The sequence below is a fragment of the Jaculus jaculus genome, chromosome 2 (genome assembly GCF_020740685.1).
Source record: "Jaculus jaculus isolate mJacJac1 chromosome 2, mJacJac1.mat.Y.cur, whole genome shotgun sequence".
Taxonomy (NCBI): domain Eukaryota; kingdom Metazoa; phylum Chordata; class Mammalia; order Rodentia; family Dipodidae; genus Jaculus; species Jaculus jaculus.
The window spans coordinates 93413687-93439907 of NC_059103.1; the positions used below are offsets into that span (position 1 = coordinate 93413687).

General features: G+C 42.1%; 1 protein-coding gene across 1 annotated transcript; it reads right to left on the reverse strand.

Moving 5' to 3' along the window:
- Positions 1-232: 232 nt before the first annotated feature.
- On the reverse strand, positions 233-25581 carry Lrit3 (leucine rich repeat, Ig-like and transmembrane domains 3). The gene is made up of 4 exons (XM_004658514.2): positions 25466-25581; positions 21161-21633; positions 3413-3718; positions 233-1377 (listed from the first exon to the last, which is right to left on the reverse strand). Exons 1-4 carry the CDS (start codon positions 25579-25581, stop codon positions 233-235), a joined length of 2040 nt encoding a protein of 679 aa, XP_004658571.2.
- Positions 25582-26221: the final 640 nt, after the last annotated feature.

The following is a 26221-nucleotide window of genomic DNA, read 5'->3' on the forward strand; positions in this document are numbered from 1 at the left end:
GCCACACCAGCTTTTTTCCCTGGGTTTGAGGCTCAAATTCAGGTTGTCAGGCTTGCCCTTTACTGACTGAGCTACCTCCTCAGCCCCTCAGGACACTTCTTGAAAACACATCCAAAAGCATTCCATTTGTGATTTACATGTTGGAATGAGAATCTGTCCAAAAGTCATCCGAGCAGAGGCTCGACCATATCCTTAGATCCTTGTAGCTCACGTGCTCCTGGACTGCAAGACTTTAACAATAACCCTCTGGTCTAGAACCTTCACTTTTAAAATTCACCTGAGATTCCACACTTGACCTAGAACAGAGCAAGACTTTCTCAGAGTCATCTCTGTGCCTTCGTGTCCAGAGCTCTCCTATACTTTGCGACCTAGGTGACAAAGTGTCAAATTGGATATATGTCTCTTTAGCCAAATCTTCTTCCCAGAAAGATTCTGACCTGCATTGCAGCTTGCAAAGTTTATACAATAAAAAACAAATTAATGGCAGGACAACAGCACAGGCAGTGCCAGTCACCACAGTGAGAAGGGACCATTGTGAGTCACCTTCTTGCACTCCGTTAGTAGAAAAGGTGATACACCGATCCTTGCAGGGAGCCACTCCTTTCGGACAGACACATGCCATATACTGCCTTCCAGGCTCTAGGCCATCTATGGTTATTTGGTTCTTGCTCGAGTCTGCATTCACCAGCCGCAGGTCCTTGTCGCCATCCTTGGAATACAACACAGTCACCGCGAACTTACGTGTGGTGTTGATGGCATTCCACATCAAAGTCACACTCCCGTCAGTTTCACTGACCGCCCTGAGGTCTTCAATGGTGACATTCATTTCCATGAGTGTAGCTTGATCCAGCTGTGCCAACTCTTCTTTCTTACTCGCACTGACCGGAGGAAACTTACTTCCAGGCATCTCCACCTTCGCATTTCTTTTCCCTCCTGGGGGGAGATCGAGAGCCTGGCGGCCGGCCCGGCTGGTGCTGGCTGAAATGATAGTTCTCCCCATTGTGCCCGAGGAAGGAACAGAGGAGAAAGGAGACACAGAGGAGGGAGCAGTGGAAGGAGGAGGCGACAGGAGAGGAGAGAGGGAAGTAGGAGCAGAGGAGGAAGAGAACCAGCGAGGTGGCAGTGAAGTCGACGGGGACATTGATCTTCCAGGTCCCGGCGGGAACTCCTGCTCAGGCTGATGTCCAGCTCCTCCTTCAGGAGTATCTGACGACACAGTGGTTGTAACAACACCAACCACGGTCACCATAACCGCAGCTTCTGACATCCCAGCTAGGTTTTTGGCCTTGCATTTGTAATCCCCAGCGTCCCGGTAGGAGATGCCTGTCAAGCTGATTATTGACCATCTGACCCCTTCCATTGGAGACTCCTGAATTACTGGAATAGAATAGATGAAAACGCTGTGACAACCGTGCCACCCAGAAAGGAAACTACAATTTGTCCCGTATGTGTCCCTCTCACACGGGCCCCCGGGGGGGGGGGGGAATGGCACTAAGTCTTTGCTGGGGAGGGGGGTGATGGTTCTGCAAGCTGTTTACATGGAGGTCCTGCCAGGCGCTGTGTGGTTGGCATGAGGAATGGTATGTTAAAGGGAGGTGGGAACGGAAAGCAGAGGGTTCAGGTCTTAGTAAAGTTTTGACTCCTAGATAGTATGTAATTTTTGGCAAGTTCATTGTTTTAGACCTCTGTGTCTGCATTTGTAAATAAAAGGATAAAACTATGTGTCTTAAATGTCGCTTCCAATTTCAACTGTGGACCTATAAAACACTTAACAAAAGACTGTATTTAAATATTTTATTGTAATTAAAGGCATCTACCCAGTAGCTAGAAGGTGCAGAAGATCATTCTCTGGCACGGAGAAGTCACCGCTTACATTCTAAATCATTCATTTTATAGTTAACTCAGATAAACTAAAAACTTAGCAAACTATCAAACTATAGATTCTTTTATTTGCAAATTATATTTTTTGTTTCTCTATAGAGAACTATATGGAAAATTATGTTTATAAGTTTTCTTTCTTTTTTTTTTTTTAACATGGTCTTCACGTGGCCCCAGTTGGCCTCAAACTCACTATATAGCCAAGGATGACCTGAACACCCGATTTTCCTACTTCTACCTCCCAAGTGCTGAAATTACCACCTTGTCCAGCTTCAATTTTGCTTTTACAAACAGTCAAATTTGATTATATTTATGTTTTGTCTTGCTTTCAGAAGCTTTTGGATGAGAATTAGACAAGGTAGAATATCAATTGCCCAAAAATGAATTGAATGGCTCAAACTGTGGGCTATTTACATAGCTACTTACGGAGATATTAAATATTAAGACTTTACTTCTTTTATTCCATCAAGTTTTATTTTTCAACCTCAGTTTTCTGCATGTATATGTGGGGTGTGTGGGGGTGGGTAGGTGGGTGTCTGTGGGTGTGTGCTTGTATATATGTGGGCACACGTGCAGGTGCATGTGTGCATGTATATATGACCACGTTGAGAACAGAAGTTGACCCTGGACATCTTCCTTTACCACTCTCCACCTTATTATTTAGGACAGGGTCACCCATTGAACCTAGAGCTCACCAATTAGGCTAGGCTAAGCAGCCAGTGAGGCCCAAGGGTCCCCTGTCTCAGCTCCTCAACCCTGGCTGGGATTGTAGGTGTGCACCACATGCTTGGCTTTTACTTGGGAGTTAGAGATGCAAGTTTCATGTTTGTACAGCAAGCCCTTTACCCATCAAATATCCTCAACCCCAATTTTAATTTAATTTTGAAGAGCCTTAAGAATATATCCCTCTAATGATCAGCATATGTCTGCTTAAATGGGCTAAAGCCTGGATTTATCATCATATGATCTGAAAAGCCTATGTAATCAATATTTCTAAAAATATGCCTTGCCTCATAGGAAGCTCTCCATTTAAAACTTGGTTTTACACTTCGAAGTGAGTTGTATCCAAGATGAGTGAGCAATCATCTATCTATTGGGTCATGTAATTTGTACCTAAAACAAGGAGATGGGATTGTCTAATTTTATCTAGGTACTTAGATAAACTGAAGCAAATGTTAGCCAATAAAATGTACTCTTCAAATCCCATGCATCCAGGGGGCTAGAAATATAGTTCAGAGACAGAACACTTACTTGCCTAGCATATAGGAGGCCCTGGGTTTGATTCCAAGCACTGAAAAGCTTATTGTATTTTTAAATTTGGGGGGGCTTCAGGTATAGCTTGGTGGTAGGACACTTGCCTAGCATGCCCTGAGTTCAATCACCACCCCTGGAAACAATACATGAAAATCCTTGCATCCAACAATCTTGGTAGGTTTACTGAAATTAATTTGCCACTTTAAAATTGCACAGAAATGTGAGATTATGTTCAGGCTGTTGGAAAGCCCTTGTTTCATAGACAGAATAGAGAAAATACCTGTATGATTAACTGGTGAGCCATCGGATCTTGTCCACATTAGCTGTGGGGTGGGGTAGCCAGTGGCATCGCACCGCAGAAGGACATTGCTGCCCAGAGCAGACGTGATTCTGGTGGCCGAGGTCATCACGGATGGCTTCAGGCACTGCTCCAACTCTACCTTCTGGAACAGAACTCCCGTGAGGTGCTCAGGTTCACTACAGACCATCAGTGGATCAAGAAGCACCACAGCAGGATCTGCAACCTTTGACAACTCAATCACTTTGGAAACGTGACAATCGCAAAGCCATGGGTTGTCCTGCAAACCTGAGTGAAGGGAGAAAAGAGGAGACAAGGGTCATTCTGATGAATTAAATTTACTTCATAGCCACTTGTGGAAGAAGGTGTCCATGCCAGCTCAACAATAAGCTAAGTTCGGTGGGGGACAAAAGACAGTCACCTGTATGTCATTTCTGTTCAAAATCCATTAACAATCAGAGCTACTATTTTCTGAGCATTTTCTCTGTGCTAGGCTCTACTTAAAGCTTGAGCCTATATTATCTCATTTAATGCCAGAATCTTGTAAGGAAAACATTATTATTACCATTACTGCCATCTTAAAGACAAAGTTGAGATGCAAAGACACCGAAGTCACACAGCCAGTCAATGTTAGAGCCAAGACTGACTCCTCAGAATGCCACAGAAAGTTACAAATATAGTGCTAGAGATGTTTCTGGGATGCTCAGAAACATCACATTTTAGAGAACTGATGGCCATCCACTTCAGCTTGGAAAGGTGTCACAGTTTTGTGCGATTTGAAGACATACAAAGGTTAAAAAAAAAAAAAAAGAGTTTTGTATAGCAAAAAAACAAAAACAAAACAAAAAAACCACATGGCTGAGACACCAGCAGTAGTGGAGAAAGACCAGAAAAACTGGTAAAAAGACAAGCAAGTGAATTCACATGAGTGTAGCAGCCACAGAAGAACTTTGTCCAAGCTACCCTTCAAGAGAAGGTCCTCTGGAGGCCTGGAATGGGCCAGTGGCTTCTAGCTGCTCTGACCTGTAGGGTTCGCCTCTGCTTTGGGAACTGTGAGCAGAATCCTTCGTTGTAGTTAGCTCCTGTTGCTGGCAGAGAGTACCTGACCAAAAGCGGCTTGTCAGAGAAAAGGGTTTATTTTGGCTTATAGACTCAAGGGGAAACTCTGTGATGGCAGGGAAAACTGATGGCATGAGCTAAGGCTGGACATCACCTCTGCCACAGCAAGTGACAAACAGTGGCAGGACAGTGTGCCCGTCACTGGCAAGGGGAAGCTGGCTCGTACACCCATAAGCCTGCCTCCAACAACATACTGCCCAAATTGCCACCAGCTGAGGACTTAGCATTCAGAACACAAAAGTTTATATAGGGGTCACTAGAATCAAACCATGACAGCCTATCAGTGAGAGATTAAAGGAAGGTAAGGAAAAGGTTGCTGGAAACCAGAGGGAAGAAGACCCTTGCTAGGGAGTGGCAGAAGTCACCTGAGGTGAGGGTGGCATGTGGAAAGCCTGTGCACACCTCCACATGGAGCGTTGGAACTGCTGCAGGGAGCTTCTTGCTAAGAGACACAGCTAAGGAACCGCTAAGTATGCCGGGCTGAAACTTGCCAGTCTCAACAACAAAACCGCATGCCACTTCCAGCCTCTTAGATTTCTCAAATGCAGAAAGGAACGCAGGGATTCTGGCCATCTCAGAAGGATCCAGGATGGCTTTTCAGAGAACTCTGCAGTTCAGTGCTCTGACACGGAGCTGTACCCCTGACTTGAGTGTTTTCTATCAGACAAGTGTCTCTCTCTCAGGATCTTAAAGCTGCTGTCCTAAATCACAGAATGCCCAAGGTGGAAAGGCTGTGGCGCAGAAAATAGTGGTTCTATCTTTTACTAATAGAGTGGAATGTGAACTGAGAAGAAAAGACAGAATTTTAATTTAAAAAGCTCTAGCCACAGTGGACACTTCACTGCTGATTTCTGTGGTTCACAGAAATATTTGTGCTTACCTGGGTTATGATAGCAGATCATGGACACTTGCCTCGCCTCTATGCCAGGCTTGGTTACTTTTTAATCTTCCATTTGAGATGTTTGCTTTTCTCTTATGGGTGAATAACCTCGAACTTTTTCCTCTCACATTCAGTCCTGTGAATCTGTGACTAGTGCTTGGTTTAGTGCTAATTTAAATTCTGTGCTCTTAAATGTTGGCTCCTTCACTTAGTTTTATGCCATAAACAAACTCTAGTCTGTTTTCATGTTTAGTAACTAAGTGTGGCCCAGTGATTAGACATTTTGCCACATTATTTTGCTTCCTACTTATGATGGCTGATGTTATTGGTAGTTTGCTAATCCAACTTTAATTTCTTCTAGTTGGTAAATTTTTTTTTTTTCAAGTTTTTCAAGGTAGGGTCTTGCTCTAGTCCAGGCTGACCTGGAATTCACTCTGTAATCTCAGGGTGGCCTCGAACTCATGGCAATCCTCCTACCTCTGCCTTCCGAGTGCTGGGATTAAAGGCGTGCGCCACCACACCTGGCTATTATTATTATTATTATTATTTTTTGAGGTAGGGTTTTACTCTAGCTCAGGCTAACCTAGAATTCACCATGTAGTATTAGGGTGGCCTTGAGCTCTCAGTGATCCTCCTACCTCTGCCTCCTGAATGCTGGGATTAAAGGCGTGCGCCACCATTCCCGTAATTATTATTTTTACGTTATAGACTGGCATGGCTCTGGAGAGCTCCTGAGTAACAAAAACAAATGATAGCTGCATAAAAAATAAACACCTTATACTAATGGAATAGAATATGGCACCCAGAAAGAAACCCATGCAGCTAAAACTACCCAATTCTCAACAAAGGTGCCAAAATCATATAGTAGGAACAAAACAGCCTCTTTCACTAGTGATGCTGGGAAGACCGGGTATCCACATGTACAAGAATGACAGCAGATCTCCATGTCTCAGTTTTATAAAAACTATTTTAAGATGGGTCAAAGGCCAGATGTTGTGGTGCACACCTTTAATCCCAGCCCTTGGGAAGGCAGAGGTAGGAGAATTGCCATGACTGAATATCTAGTGAATTCCAGATCAGCCTGGGCTAGAGTAGGACCCTACCTTAAAAAAAAAAAAAAAGAGTCATGATGGAGAGTGGAGTTTCAAAGGGGAAAGTGAGGGGAGGGAGGGAATTGCCATGGATATTGTTTACAACCATGGAAGTTGCTAATTATAAAAAATTTTTTAAAAATTTAAAACTGGGTCACAGGAGGCAGAGGTAGGAGGATTGCCATGAGTTCGAGGCCACCCTGAGACTCCATAGTGAATTCCAGGTCAGCCTGGACCAGAGTAAGACCCTACCTTGAAAAACAAACAAACAAAATAAAGCTGGGTCAAAGACCTTAATATAAGATCTGAAATTATGAAACTATTATAAAGAAAAACAAGACAAAATGTCCCAAAATATAGGTGTAAACAATGAATTTCTGAATAGAACTTCAATAGACCAGAAAATAATAGCAAGAATCAACAAACAGGATTGCATCAAATTATAAAGCTCTGCACAATGAAGGTAATAATAAGCACAGTGAAGAGAAGACACAAGGAATGGAAGAAAATCTTAGCCAGCCATTCACCCAGCACAGATCAACAGTTTAGAAAGAACTCAAAAAAATTAACTACCATAAGCATAAATAATGTAATCAATAAATTGACAAATGACAGTGCTCTTAGTTGCCACCCACACTAGGCAGTAAGTTCTTAGTGCTGGAGACGTCATAGACTTTGGAGAGAGGACATAGAGGAATCAAGCCAGAATTGAGCTGGAAGTTCCCTCCTTGCTGACAAGTGCCAAAAGTTGCTATGCAAGCTGCTGCGGAAGAAAGTTCATCCACAGTCTTACCCAGCTGTAGAGGTGTGCGCTGCACAACCAACCTGCCAGGCAATATGTACCCACCAGTGCAGTTGTGGAATGACTGCCATGGAGCAGCCAACCGTGTTTAGGTTGGAGTTGAGGCCTGCCCCACAGGAGGGGATTATGCCTAGAACTGAAATGCCTGTTCAAAAGCTAGTGGCTAGAAAGGACATAGGGAGCTGGAGAGATGGCTTAGCGGTTAAGCGCTTGCCTGTGAAGTCTAAGGACCCCGGTTCGAGGCTCGGTTCCCCAGATCCCATGTTAGCCAGATGCACAAGGGGGCGCACGCGTCTGGAGTTCATTTGCAGAGGCTGGAAGCCCTGGCGCGCCCATTCTCTCTCTCTCCCTCTATCTGTCTTTCTCTCTGTATCTGTTGCTCTCAAACAAATAAAATTTAAAAAAAAAATTTTTTTAAAAAAGCTAGTGGCTAGAAAGGACATAGGGGGCTAGAGAGATGGCTTAGCGGTTAAGCGCTTGCCTGTGAAGCCTAAGGACCCCGGTTCGAGGCTCGGTTCCCCAGGACCCACGTTAGCCAGATGCACAAGGGGGCACACACATCTGGAGTTCGTTTGCAGTGGCTGGAAGCCCTGGCGTGCCCGTTCTCAATCTCTCTCTCTCTGTCTCTTTCTCTCTCTCTGTCACTCTCAAATAAATAAATAAATAATGAACAAAAAAAAAATTTTAATAAAAAGAAAGGACATAGGGCCTAGTGAGGAACTTACTACTGTTTCTATGTTAAATGGACAGATTATCTTCGAAATATTTGTGTTCATACACACAGATTAGCCTCAATGACAGAAGTTTCCTTCCACAGTGGGAAGAGGTTAATGCAAAGCTGGCAAAAGTACTGAGGCTAAGTGAGAAGTCTGTGCTCAGCCCTAACAGGAACATGCAAGCCACCCCTTCCAAGATTCAGGGAACCTTGAGGAAGGGGGGGCTTGAAGAATGTAAGAACCAGAGGATAGGAAGGAGTGCTGGGCAGTGCTGCTATAGTGGCCAGACACAGCATGGCCACTATACTCATGAAGTCACAGGAGCCGTGGATTCCTGCACAACACTGAGATCATCAGCATTTCATCAGGGATGGAGGAAGGGCTCGCAAGACCCCATTCTCCCTAGGATAGGTGGTGGCACCTCACAGTTTCTCGGGGAGAGGGAGTCATGCTGTTCAGTGGCATAGCCATGGTCATTTGCCCACATGCCAGTAAAATACTTCCCACCCTTGCTCATGCAAGCAACCCTAGTTTAATTTAGTGGGGAAAAAAAAAGTATAGGAACGAGCAGGGCGTGGTGGCGCACGCCTTTAATCCCAGCACTTGGGAGGCAGAGATAGGAGGATCACCATGAGTTCAAGGCCACCCTGAGACTTCTAGTGAATTCCAGGTGAGCCTGGGATAGAGTGAGACCCTACCTCGAAAAAAAAAAAAAAAAAGTATAGGAATGAGAATAGTTGGAAAGAAGGGTTCTAGTGGAAGTGGGAAGGGGATAAGAGAGGGTAAGGGGGGCATAAGTAAGATCAAAATGTATTACACGCATTATGAAATTTAGAAATGCCGATTAAAACTACATTGCGATTCCATCTCACTCCTGTCAGATTGGCCACCATCATGAAAACAAATGATCATAAATGTTGGCGGGGATGTGGAAAAAAAGGAACCCTTCTTCACTGCTGGTGGGAATGCAATCTCGTCCAGCCATTGTGGAAATCAGTGTGGAGGTTCCTAAAGCAGCTAGAGATTGATCTACCATATGACCCAGCTATAGCACTCCTAGTCATATATCCAAAGGACTCATCTCATTTCCTTAGAAGTACATGCTCAACCATGTTTATTGCTGCTCAATTTATAATAGCTGGGAAATGGAACCAGCCTAGATGTCCCTCAACTGATGAGTGGATAATGAAGATGTGGCACATTTATACAATGGAGTTCTACTCAGCAGTAAAGAAAAATGAAGTTATGAAATTTGCAGAAAAGTGGATGGACCTGGAAAGGATTATACTAAGTGAGGTAACCCAGGCCCAGAAAGCCAAGTGCCACATGTTCTCTCTCATATGTGGATCCTAGCTACAAATGATTGGGCTTCTGCGTGAGAAGGAAAAATACTTGGTAGCAGAGGCCAGTAAGTCAAAAAGGAGACATAAAGGGAAGAGAAAGGAAGGGAGGAGGATATTTAATAGGTTGATATTGTATATATGTAAGTACAATGATTGTTATTGGGAGGTAATATGATGGAGAATGGAATTTCAAAGGGGAAAGTGTGGGGGTGGGGAGGGAGGGAATTACCATGGGATATATTTTTTATAATCATGGAAAATGTTAATAAAAATTTAAAAATTTAAAAAAATAAAAATAAAATGGGCAAGTGAACTGAGCAGATACATTTCAATGAAGAAGAACAAATGAAAAATGCCTGATATCTTTAGCCATCAGGGAAATGTGAATCAAAATTATATCTAGATTCCATCTCACCCCAATCAGAATGACTAGCATGCTGAAAATAAAAGGCTGAAGATACACCCCGGTGGTAGAGGGCCGGCCTAGCTTGCCTAGCATGCATGAGGCCCTAGGTCAAATTCCCAGTATCAGAAGGGAAGGAATGAAGGAAGAAAGGGAGGAAGAAAAAGAATGAAAGATGGAGGAGAACAAGAGGAGGCATAGAGGGAAAGGGGAGGAAAGGAAGTGAAAGAGAAAAGGAAAGGAAATGAAAGGAAAGGAGAAAATGGATGATAAATTATGAGAGGATGCATTAAAGTGGAGCCCTTATATATATTGATGGTAATATAAATTAGCTTAGCCACTACGGAAATCAATATGGCAGTTCCTCAAAAAATAAAAAATAGTAATGTGACACAAGCCTGTGTGCCAACACTTGGAACCTAAGGCAGAAAGATCATGAGTTCCAGGACAGTGGGGTTACATAGTGAGATGCTGTCTCAAAGAAAAAATTAAAAATAGGGAGATGGCTCAGTAATTAAAGGTGCTTGAATACAAAGCCGGCTGATCTGGGTTCAATTCCCCAGTACCCACGTAAAGCCAGATGCACGAAGTGGTGCACACGTTCGGAGTTCCTTTGCACTAGCAAGAGGCCCTGGCACACCCATGGTCAGAGTTGAAGGACTGATCATTGCTGCACTGGGGAGAGTCATTATCTTTCTTACATGGGCCGTATACAGACCTGTCCTTTGTTCTGAAGGGAGATTTCCTCTACTTTCCAAAGATTTCCTTTAACAACAATCTTTACAAAGATAGGACTGAACACGAGGAAGCATCGGTGCTCATATGTGCTCACAGACAGGCGGAAACTAGCGACCACAGAAAATTGCCTGACGGCAGCACTTATCCAAAGAATTGTCTAACTCAATTCTCACAATAGCATCAAGGGATATTGTGGTCTTCCTTATTTTCACAGCAAGAAAACCAGGGGGCTCAGGAAGATTAATGAATCTGCCCAAGGCCACACAACTGGACAAGCAGCATTTGAATTCAAGTGTCATGATCTTAAAGCATTCACCATGCTACCTTGCTATGCCTTTTACTATCATGCAAAGTTCTTTATCACCTTGGGGAGACCATGTTATTTTTCGGATTTCATACCAGAAGGGACAAAAGTACAAAGAGATTATGACATTGATTTTGTAAGTCGCTTAGAGTCCTGATTAACTCCAGGTTTCTTCAGCCTCCTAATCTAATACCCCTTCTGCTATCACCCATCTCTGTCATCTAAAATGCTTCTACATCCAGGGGAGGCTGCTGCAAGTGCTATTATCTATAAATAAAAAACATCAAAGCAGGAATACCTGTAGTACCATTGTCTGTTTAGGAAAAGATTCAAGAGTTATGCCATCAAGAGTTTCATTGACTAAGACTATCATGAAATGTGTTGTTTAGGAAATAAAAACCTCTAAATATTACATATAAAAGTTATATAAAGCAAGAATAAAGATCTTTAAATCTCCCAAAAAGCCTATTTGTTCCAGTTATGAAACTAAGTCAAAGCTATTATTGTTAAAACCTGAATAAAAATAGTAATCCAACAACTGATCACATTCATTCAAGTGTTTTTCTTCTGAGGACAAAGGGACAAGAACTCTGTAAAGGTAAACTCTTACTTGTTTTGCATTCTTTCAAGGAAACATACCAATCACAGTAATTTTCATTATTTTATACATATTCTTTTTTTTTTTATTTTATGTATTTATTAATTAGAGACAGAGAGAGGGAAGGAGAGAGAGAATGGGTGCTCCAGGGCCTCTAGCCACTGCAAACAAACTCCAGACACATGCACCCCCTTGTGCATCTGGCTAATGTGGGACCTGGAGAATCAAATGGGTTCTTAGGCTTCACAGGCATGTGCCTTAACTGCTAAACCATCTTTGCAGCCCTTTATGTGTATTCTTGAATAGGGTCAGTGAACTTGCCTTATCCTTTCTTTTATTTTTTTAAGTTTTTTTGTTTTGGTTTTTCAAGGTAGGGTCTCACTCTAGTCCAGGCTGACCTGAAATTCATTGTGTAGTCTCAGGGTGGCCTTGAACTCACAGTGATCATCCTACTTCTGCTGCCCCCCCCCAACAAGTGCTGGGATTAAAGGCATTCACTACCATGCCCAGCTTATTTTTTTTTAATTTTTATTTATTTATTTTGAGAGAGAGAAAGAGGCAGATACAGTGAACGGGTGCACCAGGGTCTCCAACCACTGCAAACAAACATCAGACACATGTGCCACCTTGTGTATCTGGCTTACATGGGTCTTGGGGAATTGAACCTGGCTCCTTTGGCTTTTCAGGCAAATACTTTAACCACTAGGCACTCTCTCCAGCCCACCTAATTCTTTCTAGAAAAGGTAATATAATATTTTTCATACATTAAAATAGTTGATTAAAATGTACAGTTTATGTGTGCATATTTGAAAAGTAGAAATAAATTCTTAACAAACTTTATTATGCAAATTCTAAACCCATTTGCTCAGTTTCTGGTATTTATGTTAAAAGCTAAAAAGTAAATTTAAAAACTAAACCTATTGCTATAGCTACCTTCTCGTTGATGCGGCAAAGCACACCACCAAAAGCAACTGGTGGAAGGAAAGTTTTTATTTTAGTTTATAGTCTCAGTGGGAAGCTTCATGATGGCATGAGCAGAGGCTGGACATCACCTCTGCCACAGCAGGTAGAAAACAGCTGCAAGAGAATGAGCAGGTCTCTAGCAAGGGGCAGCTGGCTGTAACACCTCAAAGCTCGCCCTGGCAACACATCTCCTTCAGTGAGGCTCCACCTCCCAAATTGCCACCAGCTGGGCAGCAAGCATTCAGAACACATGAGTTTATGAGGGACATCTTATTCAAACCATTATATTATTCCCCTGGCCCCCATAAACTGATGACCATCCATGATGTAAAATACAATGCATTGAGTTTATATCAGTCTCAACTGTTCAAACAGCCCCATCATCCAAGATCTCTTAACTGTGAACCTGTAAAACCAAAAACAAGTAATGGTACAGAGTAAAAATTCACACTGCAAAAGATGGCACTTGACATAGCAAGGAATGGTTGAACCAACACAAGTTCTAAAACATAGAGACTAAACATCAAATCCTGCAGCTCCAAGTGTGACATCTGTAATAAGTGACAAAGTCCCTGGCATTCCAATTCTTCCATCCAGCTAGGTTTCCCAAAACCTGGTGAAAATGTCATCCCAAACCAGCAGTTCTCCTTGGCAGCCATCCAATAGTCCTGATATCTCCAAAAATTCTGGGATTTGGGACTAAAGACATTGCCTAGCAGTTGGCTCTTGCCTGAAAAGCCAAAGGACCTAGGTTCAATTCCCTAATCCTCACATAAAGCCAGATGCACAAGGTAGTTCATGTGTCTGGCATTTGTTTGCAGTGGCTAGAGTCCATGCCCATTTTCTCCCTATCTGTCTCTATCTGCCTCTCTCTCTCTCTCTAAAATAATAAAATAAAATTCTAGGATCTCTACTACAACCTATGGTTTATCCTATGGCTCTATTGGCTCTTCATGCAGGGACTCCAGTGACCCTGCCTCACATTGCCAAATGACAATCTCTAAAAAACAAACCACAATGCAAATCCAATGATCTTTTCTTCCCTGCATATGTTATATTTTCATAGTTCCATGTGGACTACCAAATCTATTAATTCAGGGGAGAATAAAGCCAATGTCAAAGAGAACAAAAACACCTTCACCATTTTTTTAAACCCCCTAACTTCCAAAAGAGTTAGTATTCTTCCTGCTATCCCAATGCAGAACAGCTGACCCAAGCTCCATGGCAGTAATCTCTCAGACAATTACAGATGAACCAGGCTGTAGTCTGTAGCCCAAAACTTTCATTTCTCTTGGTACCACATCCATCTGCTCTCACCAGTCCATTTCTTCTAAATTCTACCCTGTTCAAGTTCTTAGGATATGGGCAGAACTCAGGTAGCTTCCCACACAAACTTCCTCCAGCCCAGTACAAATGAAGCTCTTTCTTCCCCTCATATTCCTAGCCTCAGGTCTGTCTGTATCTAGGTCTTTCAACACTCTGACCAAATGGTCCATCAAATTCTGTTTACAGCACTGTAAGGCATCTCTTACAGCAAGGTTTCAAATCTTTCCAAATTCCTCCCACAAATTAGTTCCAAAAAATCAAAGCACAACCAGGTTTCTAGCAGCAATGGGCACACTCTTCTGGTACCAATTTTCTATTGCATTCTTGTTGCTGGGTAAAAACATCTGACAAAAGCAGTTGATGGGAAGAAAGGTTTTATTTTGGCTTAAAGTCTTGAGGGGAAACTTCATGGTGGCAGGAGGAAAGCATGGCATGGGTAGAGGCTGGACACGCCCTCTGCCACAGCAGATGGGAAATAGCAGCAAGAGAGTAAGCTACTCTATGCAATGGGGAGCTAGCTATAACACCCCAAAGCCTGCCTCCAGCAACACACCTCCTTCAGCAAGACTCCACCTACAAAACTTCCACCAGCTGGGGACCATGCATTCAGAACACTTGAGTTTATGGGGGACATCTCTTTCAAACCACCACACCTAATTAAAAAAGCAAAATCCTTCTGTATGGTAGGCAGGTATTTCTTAGATTAAACATAGATAATGCTAAATGTAAAAATAATAATAATAATAAATCAGATGTTGGGATTCAGAAGATAGCTCAGACAGGACTTACTGTGCAAGAATAAAGACATGAGTTCAATCCCTGGAACTGACATGCTGGTAATCCCAGTGCTAGAGAAACATATATAGGCAGATCCCTGGTTCTTGCTGGCCAGCCAATATACCCTACATGGTGCTCTAGACTAACAAAAGACCCTGTCTCTGAGGGAGGGGTTAAAGAATATGGTAATAGGCCAGGAATACATCAAATTACAGTATGTTCATGTGTTAAAACTCTTGACAAAAAGTTTTTTTTTAAAGACACACTGGGCTGGGAAGATGGTTTAGCGGTTAAAGGCATAGCTGGCAGAGCCTGTGTTTCCATGCTCGATTCCTCAGTACCCACAAAAAGCAAATGCACAATGTGGTGCATGCAGCTGGAGCTACATTTGCAGTGGCAAGAGGCCCTGGTACACCCATCACCCATTCTCTCTCTCTCTCTCTCTCTCTCTCTCTCTCTCTCTCTCTCTCTCCCCCCTCTCCAGGTATTTTTTTGTTAATTTTTTTAAAAAGTGGATGGAGCCTGAGGAACAACACTTGAGGTTGTCTCTGGCCTCCACACACATGACTATGCATGCACATGCACCTATACACAACTAAATAAACCACATACCATCAAAATTTCAATCATTACTATAATCCAAGGAAAAATGAAAACCACAAGCAAGTCTTAGAGACAATATTCATAATGCTTGTAGTACGCTAAAGACTTAATAACCAACTATTTAAAAAAGAAGAAGCAAAGACAAAAACATATATTTTTAAGATTGGGCAAAAGATTTGAATAGATAATTCATGAAGTATTGTATATAAATGGCCTAAAAGCAAATGCAGCCCTGGCTAATGCCATTAGATTAGTCAGTGGGAACTGCAAAGCTAAATCACATTGTGCCACTGCTCCCCAACTGATCTGCTGATGCCCCAGAACTGGGCTGCCATGGAGACGCCTAGCCACACAGAATCAGGAAGAGCCCAGAACAACAGCTCTCTCACAGTGCTAGTAGGAATATGAAACACTGAGCAAACAGTGTGATATATTAGTAGTTTCTTCAATAGTTACACATGGCCAGGCGTGATGGAGCATGCCTTTAATCCCAGCACTCCAGAAGCAGAGGTAGGAGGATTGCCGTGAGTTCGAGGCCACCCTGAAACTACATAGTGAATTCTAGGTCAGCCTGAACTAGAGTGAGACCCTATCTCAAAAAACAAAACAAACAAAAACAACAAAAAAAACCTTACACATGTAGCCATCCTATAATACAACAACATCAATCCTGGATTTTTTCCAAGAAGAAAAAAAGATACATGCCACAAAAAAAGCTCTAGACAAAGTGTGAATAGAGCTGAACTCATAATAGCCCATGTGCCCAACGCTAGAAGAAAGGCTGAACACTGGTTCTTTCTGACAATTAAATTCTGCAACAGGAACTACTGATACATGAAACCACATGGGTCAATCTCAGAGCATGCTGCTGAGTCAAAGAAGTTTGGCACCGGAGTGCATGTTGCAGGACTCCATTCACGTGTCAGACCAGAGCAGGTGAAAATAACACAGGCAATCGAAATCAAAATCATGGTTGTATGGGGTAAGCGGTTATGATTAACTAGGAAGGGGAATATCAAGGTGATGGAATAGTCTGCATTTTGAGGGTCTGAGTTACAAGAGGGGACACATTTGTCAAAATTTACCAAATTGTACACATCAGGTCTTGCATTTCATAGTATGCAAAATACATCTCAAAAAGCTCTAAAAAAAAAAAAAGTGATATCTCTGAAGACTAACTGTGTGTTTGAAACTTGATTTCATCCTTACCAGCTGACCAGTAAAAGAGGGTGAGGATAAGTATAGAGCTGCCTCCTGGGGTCATCGTGATGGCTGAGAGCGGGTATATGAGGACGCAGAAAGATGGAAGCCTTGACTGCATTGATTTATCTCCTGTAGTCCTAGCAAAAGGGCAGGACATATTGACAGACATTGATAAGTGTTTGGTGAATTAAATTAATGCCACCTTGGGAATTCTGTGGGAACACCCAGGCTGCTTGAGTCCTTCAGGCAAATTCCACTGTAAATAAAAGACCCTATGTTTACAACTGGGCAAATTCAGATATAAGAAAAAATAAACCTACTAGAGCATTTTGTGTCCTCTCCTACTACAGACTTTTCACTCCAAAATAAACATTGACCAGCCTCACAAATATGCCTGTATAAATATTTGTTTCTTGAAAGTGAGGCCATGGAAAGCTACCTGTATTATAATTCAAAACTTGATTTCATGGGCAATTTAAATGTTTAACCACAGGACACTAGTTTATGGTTTCATGGATACATGAAATTTTGCTTGGTTGGTATTTTTACTCATAGATGAGAGAGAACAACTTGTCCCTAAGAGCTTTTTTTCTTATTTTTACAATTTTTTAAAATTCATTTGAAAGAAAGGCAGGGAGAAAGAGAAAAAGGAAGAAAGAGAATGGGTGCGCCAGGGCCTCCAGCTGCTGCAAACAAACTCCAGGTGCATTTACCCCTTTGTGCATCTGGCTTACTTGGTCCTTGGGAATCAAACCTGAGACCTTTGGCTTTTCAGGCAAGTGCCTTGAAGACAACGTAAATAAGTTAGTCCGATGGCACATGTGTGAGGAAAAACAGCTCTGATGCTATTCTAAACCTTGCATGATGAAGGAATGGAGACAAGCCTGGGTCCTGGACTCAGAGGAAATGCATTCCCACCCAGATCCCCACTGTGGGTGTTTGGATTTAGGGAAATGGTTTAACTTATGCCTCCGACTTCATGTATCAAATGGCTCCTGCCATAAGCTCAATACACCACCCGCAGGACAAAATAATTTACATATGTTTAAGTTCCAACTACTAACAAAAATAAAGCACAGGATAAGAAATACAAAATAAGGGCTGGAGAGTTGGCTTAGTGGTTAAGGCGCTTGCCTGCGAAGCCTAAGGACCCAGGTTCAATTCTCCAGGTCCCACATTAGCCAGATGCACATTGTGGCACATGCATTTGGAGTTCGTTTGCAGTGGCTAGAAGCCCTGGCATGCACCTCTCTCTCCCTCCCTCCCTCCCTCCGTCTATCTCTCTCTCTCTCTCTCTCTCTCTCTCTCTCTCTCTCTCTCTTTCTCTTTCTTTCTCCCTCTGTATCAAATAAATAAATAAATAATCATAAAAAAGAAATATAAAATAAAAGCAAGAGCTGGGCACGGTGGTACACATCATTAATCCTATCATTCAGGAGGCAGATAGCTCAGCAGTTAAAGGCACTGGCTTGCAAAGCCTGATGATCCAGATTCAGTTCCCCAGAACCCAGTTAAAGCCAGATGCACAAAGTGGCACATGTGTCTGGAGTCCATTTGCAGTGGCAGGAGGCCCTAAAGTACCTGATATTCACTGTGTGTGTGTCTTTCAAATAAAAAGGAAAAATAAATGATTATAAAATAATTAACATTATATCAGAAATGTTTTCATCTTAGTTCTTTAAGTTCCTGGACCCTAACACACAGTGCATTAGCTTCTTTCTCATGGCTGTGACAAAATTCCTAACAAAAATAACTTGAGAAAGAAAGGGCTTATTTTAGCTCTGTCTGAGGGTACACATCACAGCAGGGAAGCCATGACAACAGGTGCTTGGGGCAGCTGGCCACATGGCAGCCACAGTCAGGAAGCAGAGAAAGATGAATGTTTTGGAAGCTGAGAGAAATGGAAGCTCAGATCACTTTCTCTTTTTCATTCACCCCAGGACCTCTCACTATAGAATGATGCCACCCACATTCAGGGTGGGCATTCCCTCCTCAGTAAATTTTTCTGGAAACAATCTCATAGGCTTATCCAGAGGTGTGTCTCCATGGTGATGCAGTCAAATGGACAATGAAGATTAGCCATCACACCTGCCCTCATCAAAGTGACAACAAAACACATCACTTTATATTATAATAATTCACCCCTGACCCAAAGACTCATTTTCGTCTCATAATACCAATACATTTAGTGCATCTCGAAGTTTCCATAGTCTTTAACAGTTCCAGCAATAGTCAAAAAACTAACCTCTTCTGAGATTCAAGACAATCCTTAAATGCGAGTCCTTATTACCAAACAAGTTGCAGTTGGGCGTGGTGGCATATGTCCTTAATACCAGCACTCTGGAGGCTAAGGTAAGAGAATCTCCAAGAGTTCAAGGACAGCTTGGAGCTACAGAGTTCCAAGTCAGTCTGGGCTAGAGTGAGACAATGTTTTGAAAAGGGGAGAACAAGTTACATACTTCCCATATTATAGTAGTTAGCATGTAAAGTGTCCCTTGTCGCCTCATGTGTTTGTGACTGTGCAACAAACCCAATCCCCGGCATCATGTGTTTTTGACTGTGCGACAGACCCAATCCCCAGCTGGTGGTGTCTTTGGAGGGGAGGAGGTAGAGACGTGCTAGAGAAGTATCACCAGGGGTTTATTAGTCCAGTGTGATAAATAGTAGAAGATGAAATGTCATTACTAAAATGCTATTACTGGGCTGGAGAGATGGCTTAGCGGTTAAGCGCTTGCCTGTGAAGCCTAAGGACCCCGGTTCGAGGCTCGGTTCCCCAGGTCCCACGTTAGCCAGATGCATAAGGGGGTGCACGCATCTGGAGTTCGTTTGCAGAGGCTGGAAGCCCTGGCGCGCCCATTCCCTCTCTCTCCCTCTATCTGTCTTTCTCTCTGTGTCTGTCGCTCTCAAATAAATAAATAAATAAATAATTTAAAATGCTATTACTAATGTTCTAATTTAGTTACTAATATAACCATGAAGAACCATTTATTAAAAACTTTAGCTTTTTCATTAAATCTGGAAGAAACCTCAAGGATCAAACAGGAAGGCTCTGCAATTTCAATAACCATAAAGGGTGTCTACCAGTACTTAATAGGGACTCTATAAATATGTTATGTTTAACTAAGGTTTGTTTTCCTAGACAATACCTAAATTCTCTAATCAAAACATTGGAAGACACTGGCTGTGGTGGAAGACACCTTTGATCCCAGCACTTGGGAGGCTGAGGTAGGGGGATCACTGTGAGTTTGAGGCCAGCCTGAGACTCCATAGTGACTTTCTAGTCAGCCTGGACTAGAGTGAGAACCTACCTCAAAAAACAAAAAATATATATTTGAAGACAAGCAACGAGTAGCACATGAAACATCTTCACAAGAAACCCTTCCATGTTTTTTTTTTTTTCTTTCTGCTTGGTTCTTATTCCTCATCCTTTTAGTTTTATGGGCATCAAACACATTTCTATTTAACTAAAATCAGCGCTAAAGTCACATAAGTGCCATTACAGAATTTTCCTGTTTATCAAAAATCTCTCAGCCAAGTGTGGTGGTGCACGCCTTTAATCCCAGCACTCAGGAGGCAGAGGTAGGAGGATTGCCATGAGTTCAAGGCCACCCTGAGACTCCATAGTGAATTCCATGTCAGCCTGGGCTACAGTGAGACTCTACCTCAAAAAAAAAAAAAAAAAAAGAAAGAAAAAGAAAAAAAAAACAAGAAAAATAAGAACTCCTCTATGTTTTTTATTTAATTAGCATTTTATTTCAACAAATACTTGAGCATGTGATATTGGTAAGTAAGGACAGAATTTATCCTGCCTCCTCCTCCCTAAAACTGATGCTATCTTCCTCGCCAAATATATAGAGGTTCTTTGCAATTTTCTGAGAAAAGTGACCAGTTCAGTGGCAGGACATAAGAAGGGAACTGACAACTTAATGGGTGAGAAATATACTGAGATATTAGCAAATCAAGCCCATTAATGAAAGCTCTGGTCTGGTGTCATACAAAAGTATCAAAGACCTTCTTGCCCACAGATCTCCCTGAGAATGGCCTCAGCTCACTGTTCTTAGGCCGGTATTCACCACTCCAGGAGAATACCTCAGGTCTCCACTCTTTTTATTTTTTGACTGAGAGAATTTGGAAGCTATTCATCCCAACTAATGAGGCCCTGACATTCCATAAAGATGCCAATACCACTCCTGGAGAACCCAGCGAAGGGCCGAAAAGCCAGCAGAGCAGCTGGCTGAACACAGCAGTGTAGAGATGGGTGTGTTGACACGAGCGGGGTGGATTGGTGAGTTCTCACCCCAGGCCCACTGACAGCAGTGTAACTCTCTGCTTGTGAGGTTAATTCTCCCCACCTCCTCCACATGTGCACACATACCACATTCACACGCATGCACAGCCATTACATTCTATAACAGGAGAAACAGGTAAGTGCAGGTAAGTAGATATAAGTTAACTATTAAATGTATAAATTCAGGGCTTAGGGGTTAAGGCATTTGCCTGCAAAGCCTAACGATTTGGGTTTTATTCCCCAGTACCCACGTAAGGCTAAAAGCACAAAGTGACACATGCATCCGGAGTTCATTTGCAGTGGCTTGAGGCTCTGGTATGCCCATTATCTACCTGTCTGTCTCTCCTCTCTTTATCTTTCTCTGCTTGCAAATAAATGAATAAACTTTAGAGGTGTAAATACAAGGCCAGGGATGCAGCAGTGTGGAAAAGTAGCTACGCTTGGTACATGCAAAGATAGTTGTGGTCCTCAGCATCACACACACACACACACACACACACACACACACACACACGATTAAAAGTATGCACAACACAGTATCCATCCATTGGGAAGCCTCAAAGCTTGTGAGCTTACCAAGAATAATTCTTCTTGAGGAAAGGTTTGGGCTTCTGAAAGGTCTCGTAGCTAAGTGAGACCAGCTCTCCAGGAAATCTGGCGGCAGTGTGGCTAGTCTATTGCTTGATAAATCCAAGTAGGCGAGGTGCTCCAGATACCTGGCAGCCTCGTTTGGCACATTGGTTATTTTGTTATTGTGCAAATCCAGGGTCCTCAGCTGGGGCATGTCCAGCAGTGATGCCCAGGGGAAGGTGGTCAGAGAATTGCCATCCATGCGCAGCTCATGCAGCTGCTTGAGGTTGTAAAAGCTGCTGAGGTCTACGCTGGCCACGGAGTTGTAAGTTAGCCAGAGGTACTGCAGCTGCACCAGGTAATAGAAGGCCTCGGCCGGGATCGTGCGGATGACCGTCTTCTCTATTCGAAGCTTCACAGTGTCCACAGGCAAGTTCATGGGGACTTCATTCATATCGAGGTCATTACACAGCACCGACCTAGTGTCACAAGAGCAATGTGGGAAGATCTACTTTCCAAAATCCACTTAAACACAAATCCTTATTTGAAATAGGTACCAATTTTTCATTCCCTACAGGTTCCACAAAATATCTGCTGAATCTGACTAACCTATTTATTAAGAATTAATACGGCTTATTAGTGAGGCTTATTAAGAATACATCACTGGGCTGGAGAGACCGCTTAGTGGTGAAGGCAATTGTCTGTAAAGCCAAAGGAACCAGGTTCAATTCCCCAGGACCCACATAAGCCAGTTGTACAAGGGGGCCCATGCAACTAGAGTTCATTTGCAGTGGTTGGAGGCCCTGGTGCGCCCATTCTCTCTTTGCCTATCTCCTCTCTCTCTCTCTCTCTCTCTCTCTCCAAATAAATTAATTAATTAAAATAAAATAAATAAAAAAGATCACTAACTAAACATCACTAACATCTTCACCATTATCATGACAACAGTGACTACAATCTTGAGCCATACAAAATGGCCATTTTGTAGCTAAAAAAAAAAAAATGGATAACTGTTGTTTAAATGTTACTTATGGAGGTCTTTTCATGCCAGACTTGTACAACTCAACACAGATCTGTTTCTTTATTAAACATTGCAACAGCCCTAAAAGGCAAATATTGGGTAACAGGTGAAAACACCAGCTCTAGGCTCAGGGTGAACCTGACTCACATCTAAGCTCTGCCACCTCCTCTGAAGCCATGGAAGACCACTGCCCCAGACTCAGCCACATTTTCTCACATGGCGCTAGTAGGATAAGTAAATTAAATAGATTAGAATTCTACACTCTCCTGGCATAAATTCTCAGTCTATACTTGCTGCTGTTACCAATAGCCTATTTTACATCTAAAATAGTGTGGGCCCACTGACGCCAGATGGTTTCCCAAACTCCTCCAGCTAATGACATACAGAGTTACCTTTAAGACTCACTTCTGTCCAACTCCAGTGCATCTCTTTAGGAAATGATTCCTATGAAAAATGACAAAATGGGACTGGGGATGTACTCAGTCGTTAGAGTGTTTGTCTAGTATGCATGAAACCCTGGGTTCAATCCCTAGCACCATATAAACTGGATATGATGTTGCACACCTGGAATCCTAGCCCTTGGAAGGTGGAGGCAGAAGGATCAGGGATTCAATGTCGCTGGGCATGGTGGCACATGCCTTTAATCCCAGAATTTGGGGAGGCAGAGGTGGGAGGATCGCTGTGAGTTTGAAGCCACCCTGAAACTACATAGTGAATTCCAGGTCAGCCTGGACCAGAGTGAGACCCTACCTTGAAAAAAATAAAATAAAACAGGAATTCCATGTCATCTTTGGCCAACCTGGGAACCTGGGCTCTGTTTAAAAAAAAAAAAAAAAAATCAGCCAGGCATGGTGGCACATGCCTTTAATCCCAGCACTTGGGAGGCAGAGGTAGGAGGATCGCTGTGAGTTCGAGGCCACCCTGAGATTCCATAGTGAATTCCAGCCTGGGTTAGAGTGAGAGCCTACCTCAAAAAACCAAAATAAATAAATAAATAAAATTTAAAAATCATAAATAAATTGACCATTTTAAAAACAGAATTGAATGGAATTTCAAATGGGAAAGTGTGGGGGCGGGGAGGGAGGGAATTACCATGGGATACGTTTTATAATCATGGAAAATGTTAATAAAAATTAAAAAATTTTTAAAAATTAAAAAAAAACAGAATTGCTTTACTGAAAATAAAGCAGATGTTTGCATTAGATGTTTAAAGTTGAACTTCACCTTCATAGCATGACTTGTGCATTGCTTTCCACCCAAGGAACAGATCAGAAACCAAATTTATTCCTTTAGGCTGTCACTAACCGAAATGCCCTTGAACAAGTAACATTGTTAACTTGTTTGTTGGCATGAGTAAAGCAGGTGTAGAAAAAAATAAGCCTGTCCCACGTGTGGGTAAAAATATGAGGAATCTGAAATTTTAGATTCATTTTAGCTTGAAACACCACCTATTTATCCCCACAATATGGTTGTCCAAATTGTCAGAAATAAATAAGCAGTTTTGAGAAAATGACATTCAAATTATGTTACATAACAGGAAAATGACCCTCCAGTCCAGTAAGAAGCATCACAGTAAATCGGTGAGTTTTAAAAGCAAGCACAAGAATATAACCAGAGGCAAGACAATTATGATTAAAGCTCTGAGGCCCTGGCTGGGTCACCTCCTTTTGATAACTTTAAAGAAGTCTCCTTTCTGGGGACACCTTGCTCTTTACCTCTATTCTCTATCACAAACTTCAGCACTATGTTACACTAGAATAATCACAGTCACCACTCAAGTGATCATTTAGGAAATTGAACTAGAAGCTAGGACATCCAGCATCTTGATCAGCGTGCTCACCTTGTGACTGAGGACAAGTTGTTGTCCACGATTTTGATTCCTCACACATGGCAGGGGTTGAAAATCCATCATGGGGTCACCACCAGAAAGGAGCCATTTCTGATAGTTTCTCCAAAGTATCCTGGCCTGGTCATTAACTGCTGCTCATCTTTGGGCAAATAAATAGTAAGCTCGTGTTCTTTTCATTATCTTTCTTTTAACATTTTTTCCAAATCTTTGGTTTATTTATTTATTTGAAAGAGAGAGAATGGGTGCACTATGGCCTCCAGCCACAAATTCTAGAGCATACACCACCTTGTACATCTGGCTTACATGGGTACTAGGAAATTGAACCTGGGTCCTTAGCCTTTGCAAATAAGCACCTTAACATCTAAGTCATCTCTCCAGCCCCTTTTCATTATCTTAAGCCCATCCAGGGAATATCTCAAAAAGATAACAAGAACCAGCTAAATAAGTTTTATATAATAATAAGACAACCTATTCACAAATAAGTTTTATGTTGGTTCTATTGTTTAGGTTGGTTTTCTTATTGTTGTCATTGTTATTATTGTTGTGTTGAGGATCACACCAGAGTCTTTTACATGCCAGGCATGTGCCTAGCACTGAGCTGTTATCCCCCAGCCCCAATGATTATTATTTGGTTATAGTTATGCTATTTTTATGCTATTTCTTTGTTAAACTTTGTTGAAGATATTCACTGCTTACCTCATCTAACAAAGTCATAAAGAAACTGATTTTGTTATTAAATACTTTCTCAAAAAAAATCAAGGTTCATCATGTTTGGCTAATAAGAGTTCTGTGTTTTGTTTAACTTATGACTAAAAGGGATAATGCATATTATAAGTGAATTACTGTGCTTACTACACAGATATATGTTAAAGGAATATAGAGATTAATTAATTTCAGTAAGGTCTTAAACTGTCTGCAGTAGAAGGTATTTTTCAAACACTTTTACATTGTAACTTCCCTTGGTTCAAATGAAAAATTCTAATTATGAACCTCTTAAACTTCACTCTTGTGGTCTTCCTTCCTACTGTTCAGTTGTTGGCAAGGATAATCCTTAGAGGGAATAGCAAAGGCATGGACACAGCCAATGCCCCCGCTCAGCTCTGCTCTCTCCTACATTCTACAACTAAGGTCTGGGCAGGACACACACACTTAAAGTGGCTTGACCCTCAGAAAGGGACATTTTGTAAACATGAGTGTCATGAATATTTTTATAATTGAAAGTGTATGGGAATTTCAAATTACTTGTGAGGTTTTGGGGAATTAAACTGTTCAAAATAAAACTAAAGTAGTAAGGCAATGAGAATGAATACAACCCACCTAAAACTTAAGTCATGCAAGTCTTTTCTGATTTCTGACAAACAAGCTGCTTTCAAAATAAGGCTGATTTATCTGGGTCCTTTACTGGGAAACGAAAATACTTAGCAACAAGGAGAAGGCATACCTTGATCCTGAGCCATCGTTTCTGTCAAGATAATCGCAGGCACACTGAGAGGGGCAGGAACACCCCACTCCTTCCAGAAAGCCCAGCAGGATGCACAGGCGTGCAAAGAGCCGCATGGCTCCTTTCTGGGGTTGTGTGAAGAAGGTAAACACCAAATCATAAGCATGCAGACACCGGGGCGCCAGGAAGGCAAGCCTTCAGGTAGCAACAGCAGATTACACGGGATTAGCTGAGATCTGTTGTGACTTAACCTTCAAGTGTATCTTGCAGGGGATCAATCCACCCAGCCAGGGGATATGGGTTCACCCAAGAGGCACACTTCCTAAGGAAAGTGCAAGTCAAACCCATGAGGCTAATGTCAGTTGTTGCCCATGTCTAGATTTATAAGGAAACACTGGGTCCCTTTCCTAAACACATGAGATACAGTTTAGTTCAGAGCTATGATGTCACCACATTCTGCTTATCTCCAAAAGAAAAGCAAACTAAGACCAGGTCACAGATGCTTAGGAAAACTTTTCAGTTCAGTCATGATGTGTCAGGACGACAACTCCAGTCAGAATATGCCCTGGGTCTCTTCCAGATCATCTCAGGGTACAGAAGAATTGTTCCAGTGTACTTATCTCCAATGCAAAAATGATCTCTGTTCAAAACTGCATTTTATTACAAGCTAGACTCCCAAGATTAGAGGGTCTAAACCATATGTAAAGATCAATCAACATGTCTTTCAGCAATATTTTGCAGAAAATTAAAAATTTA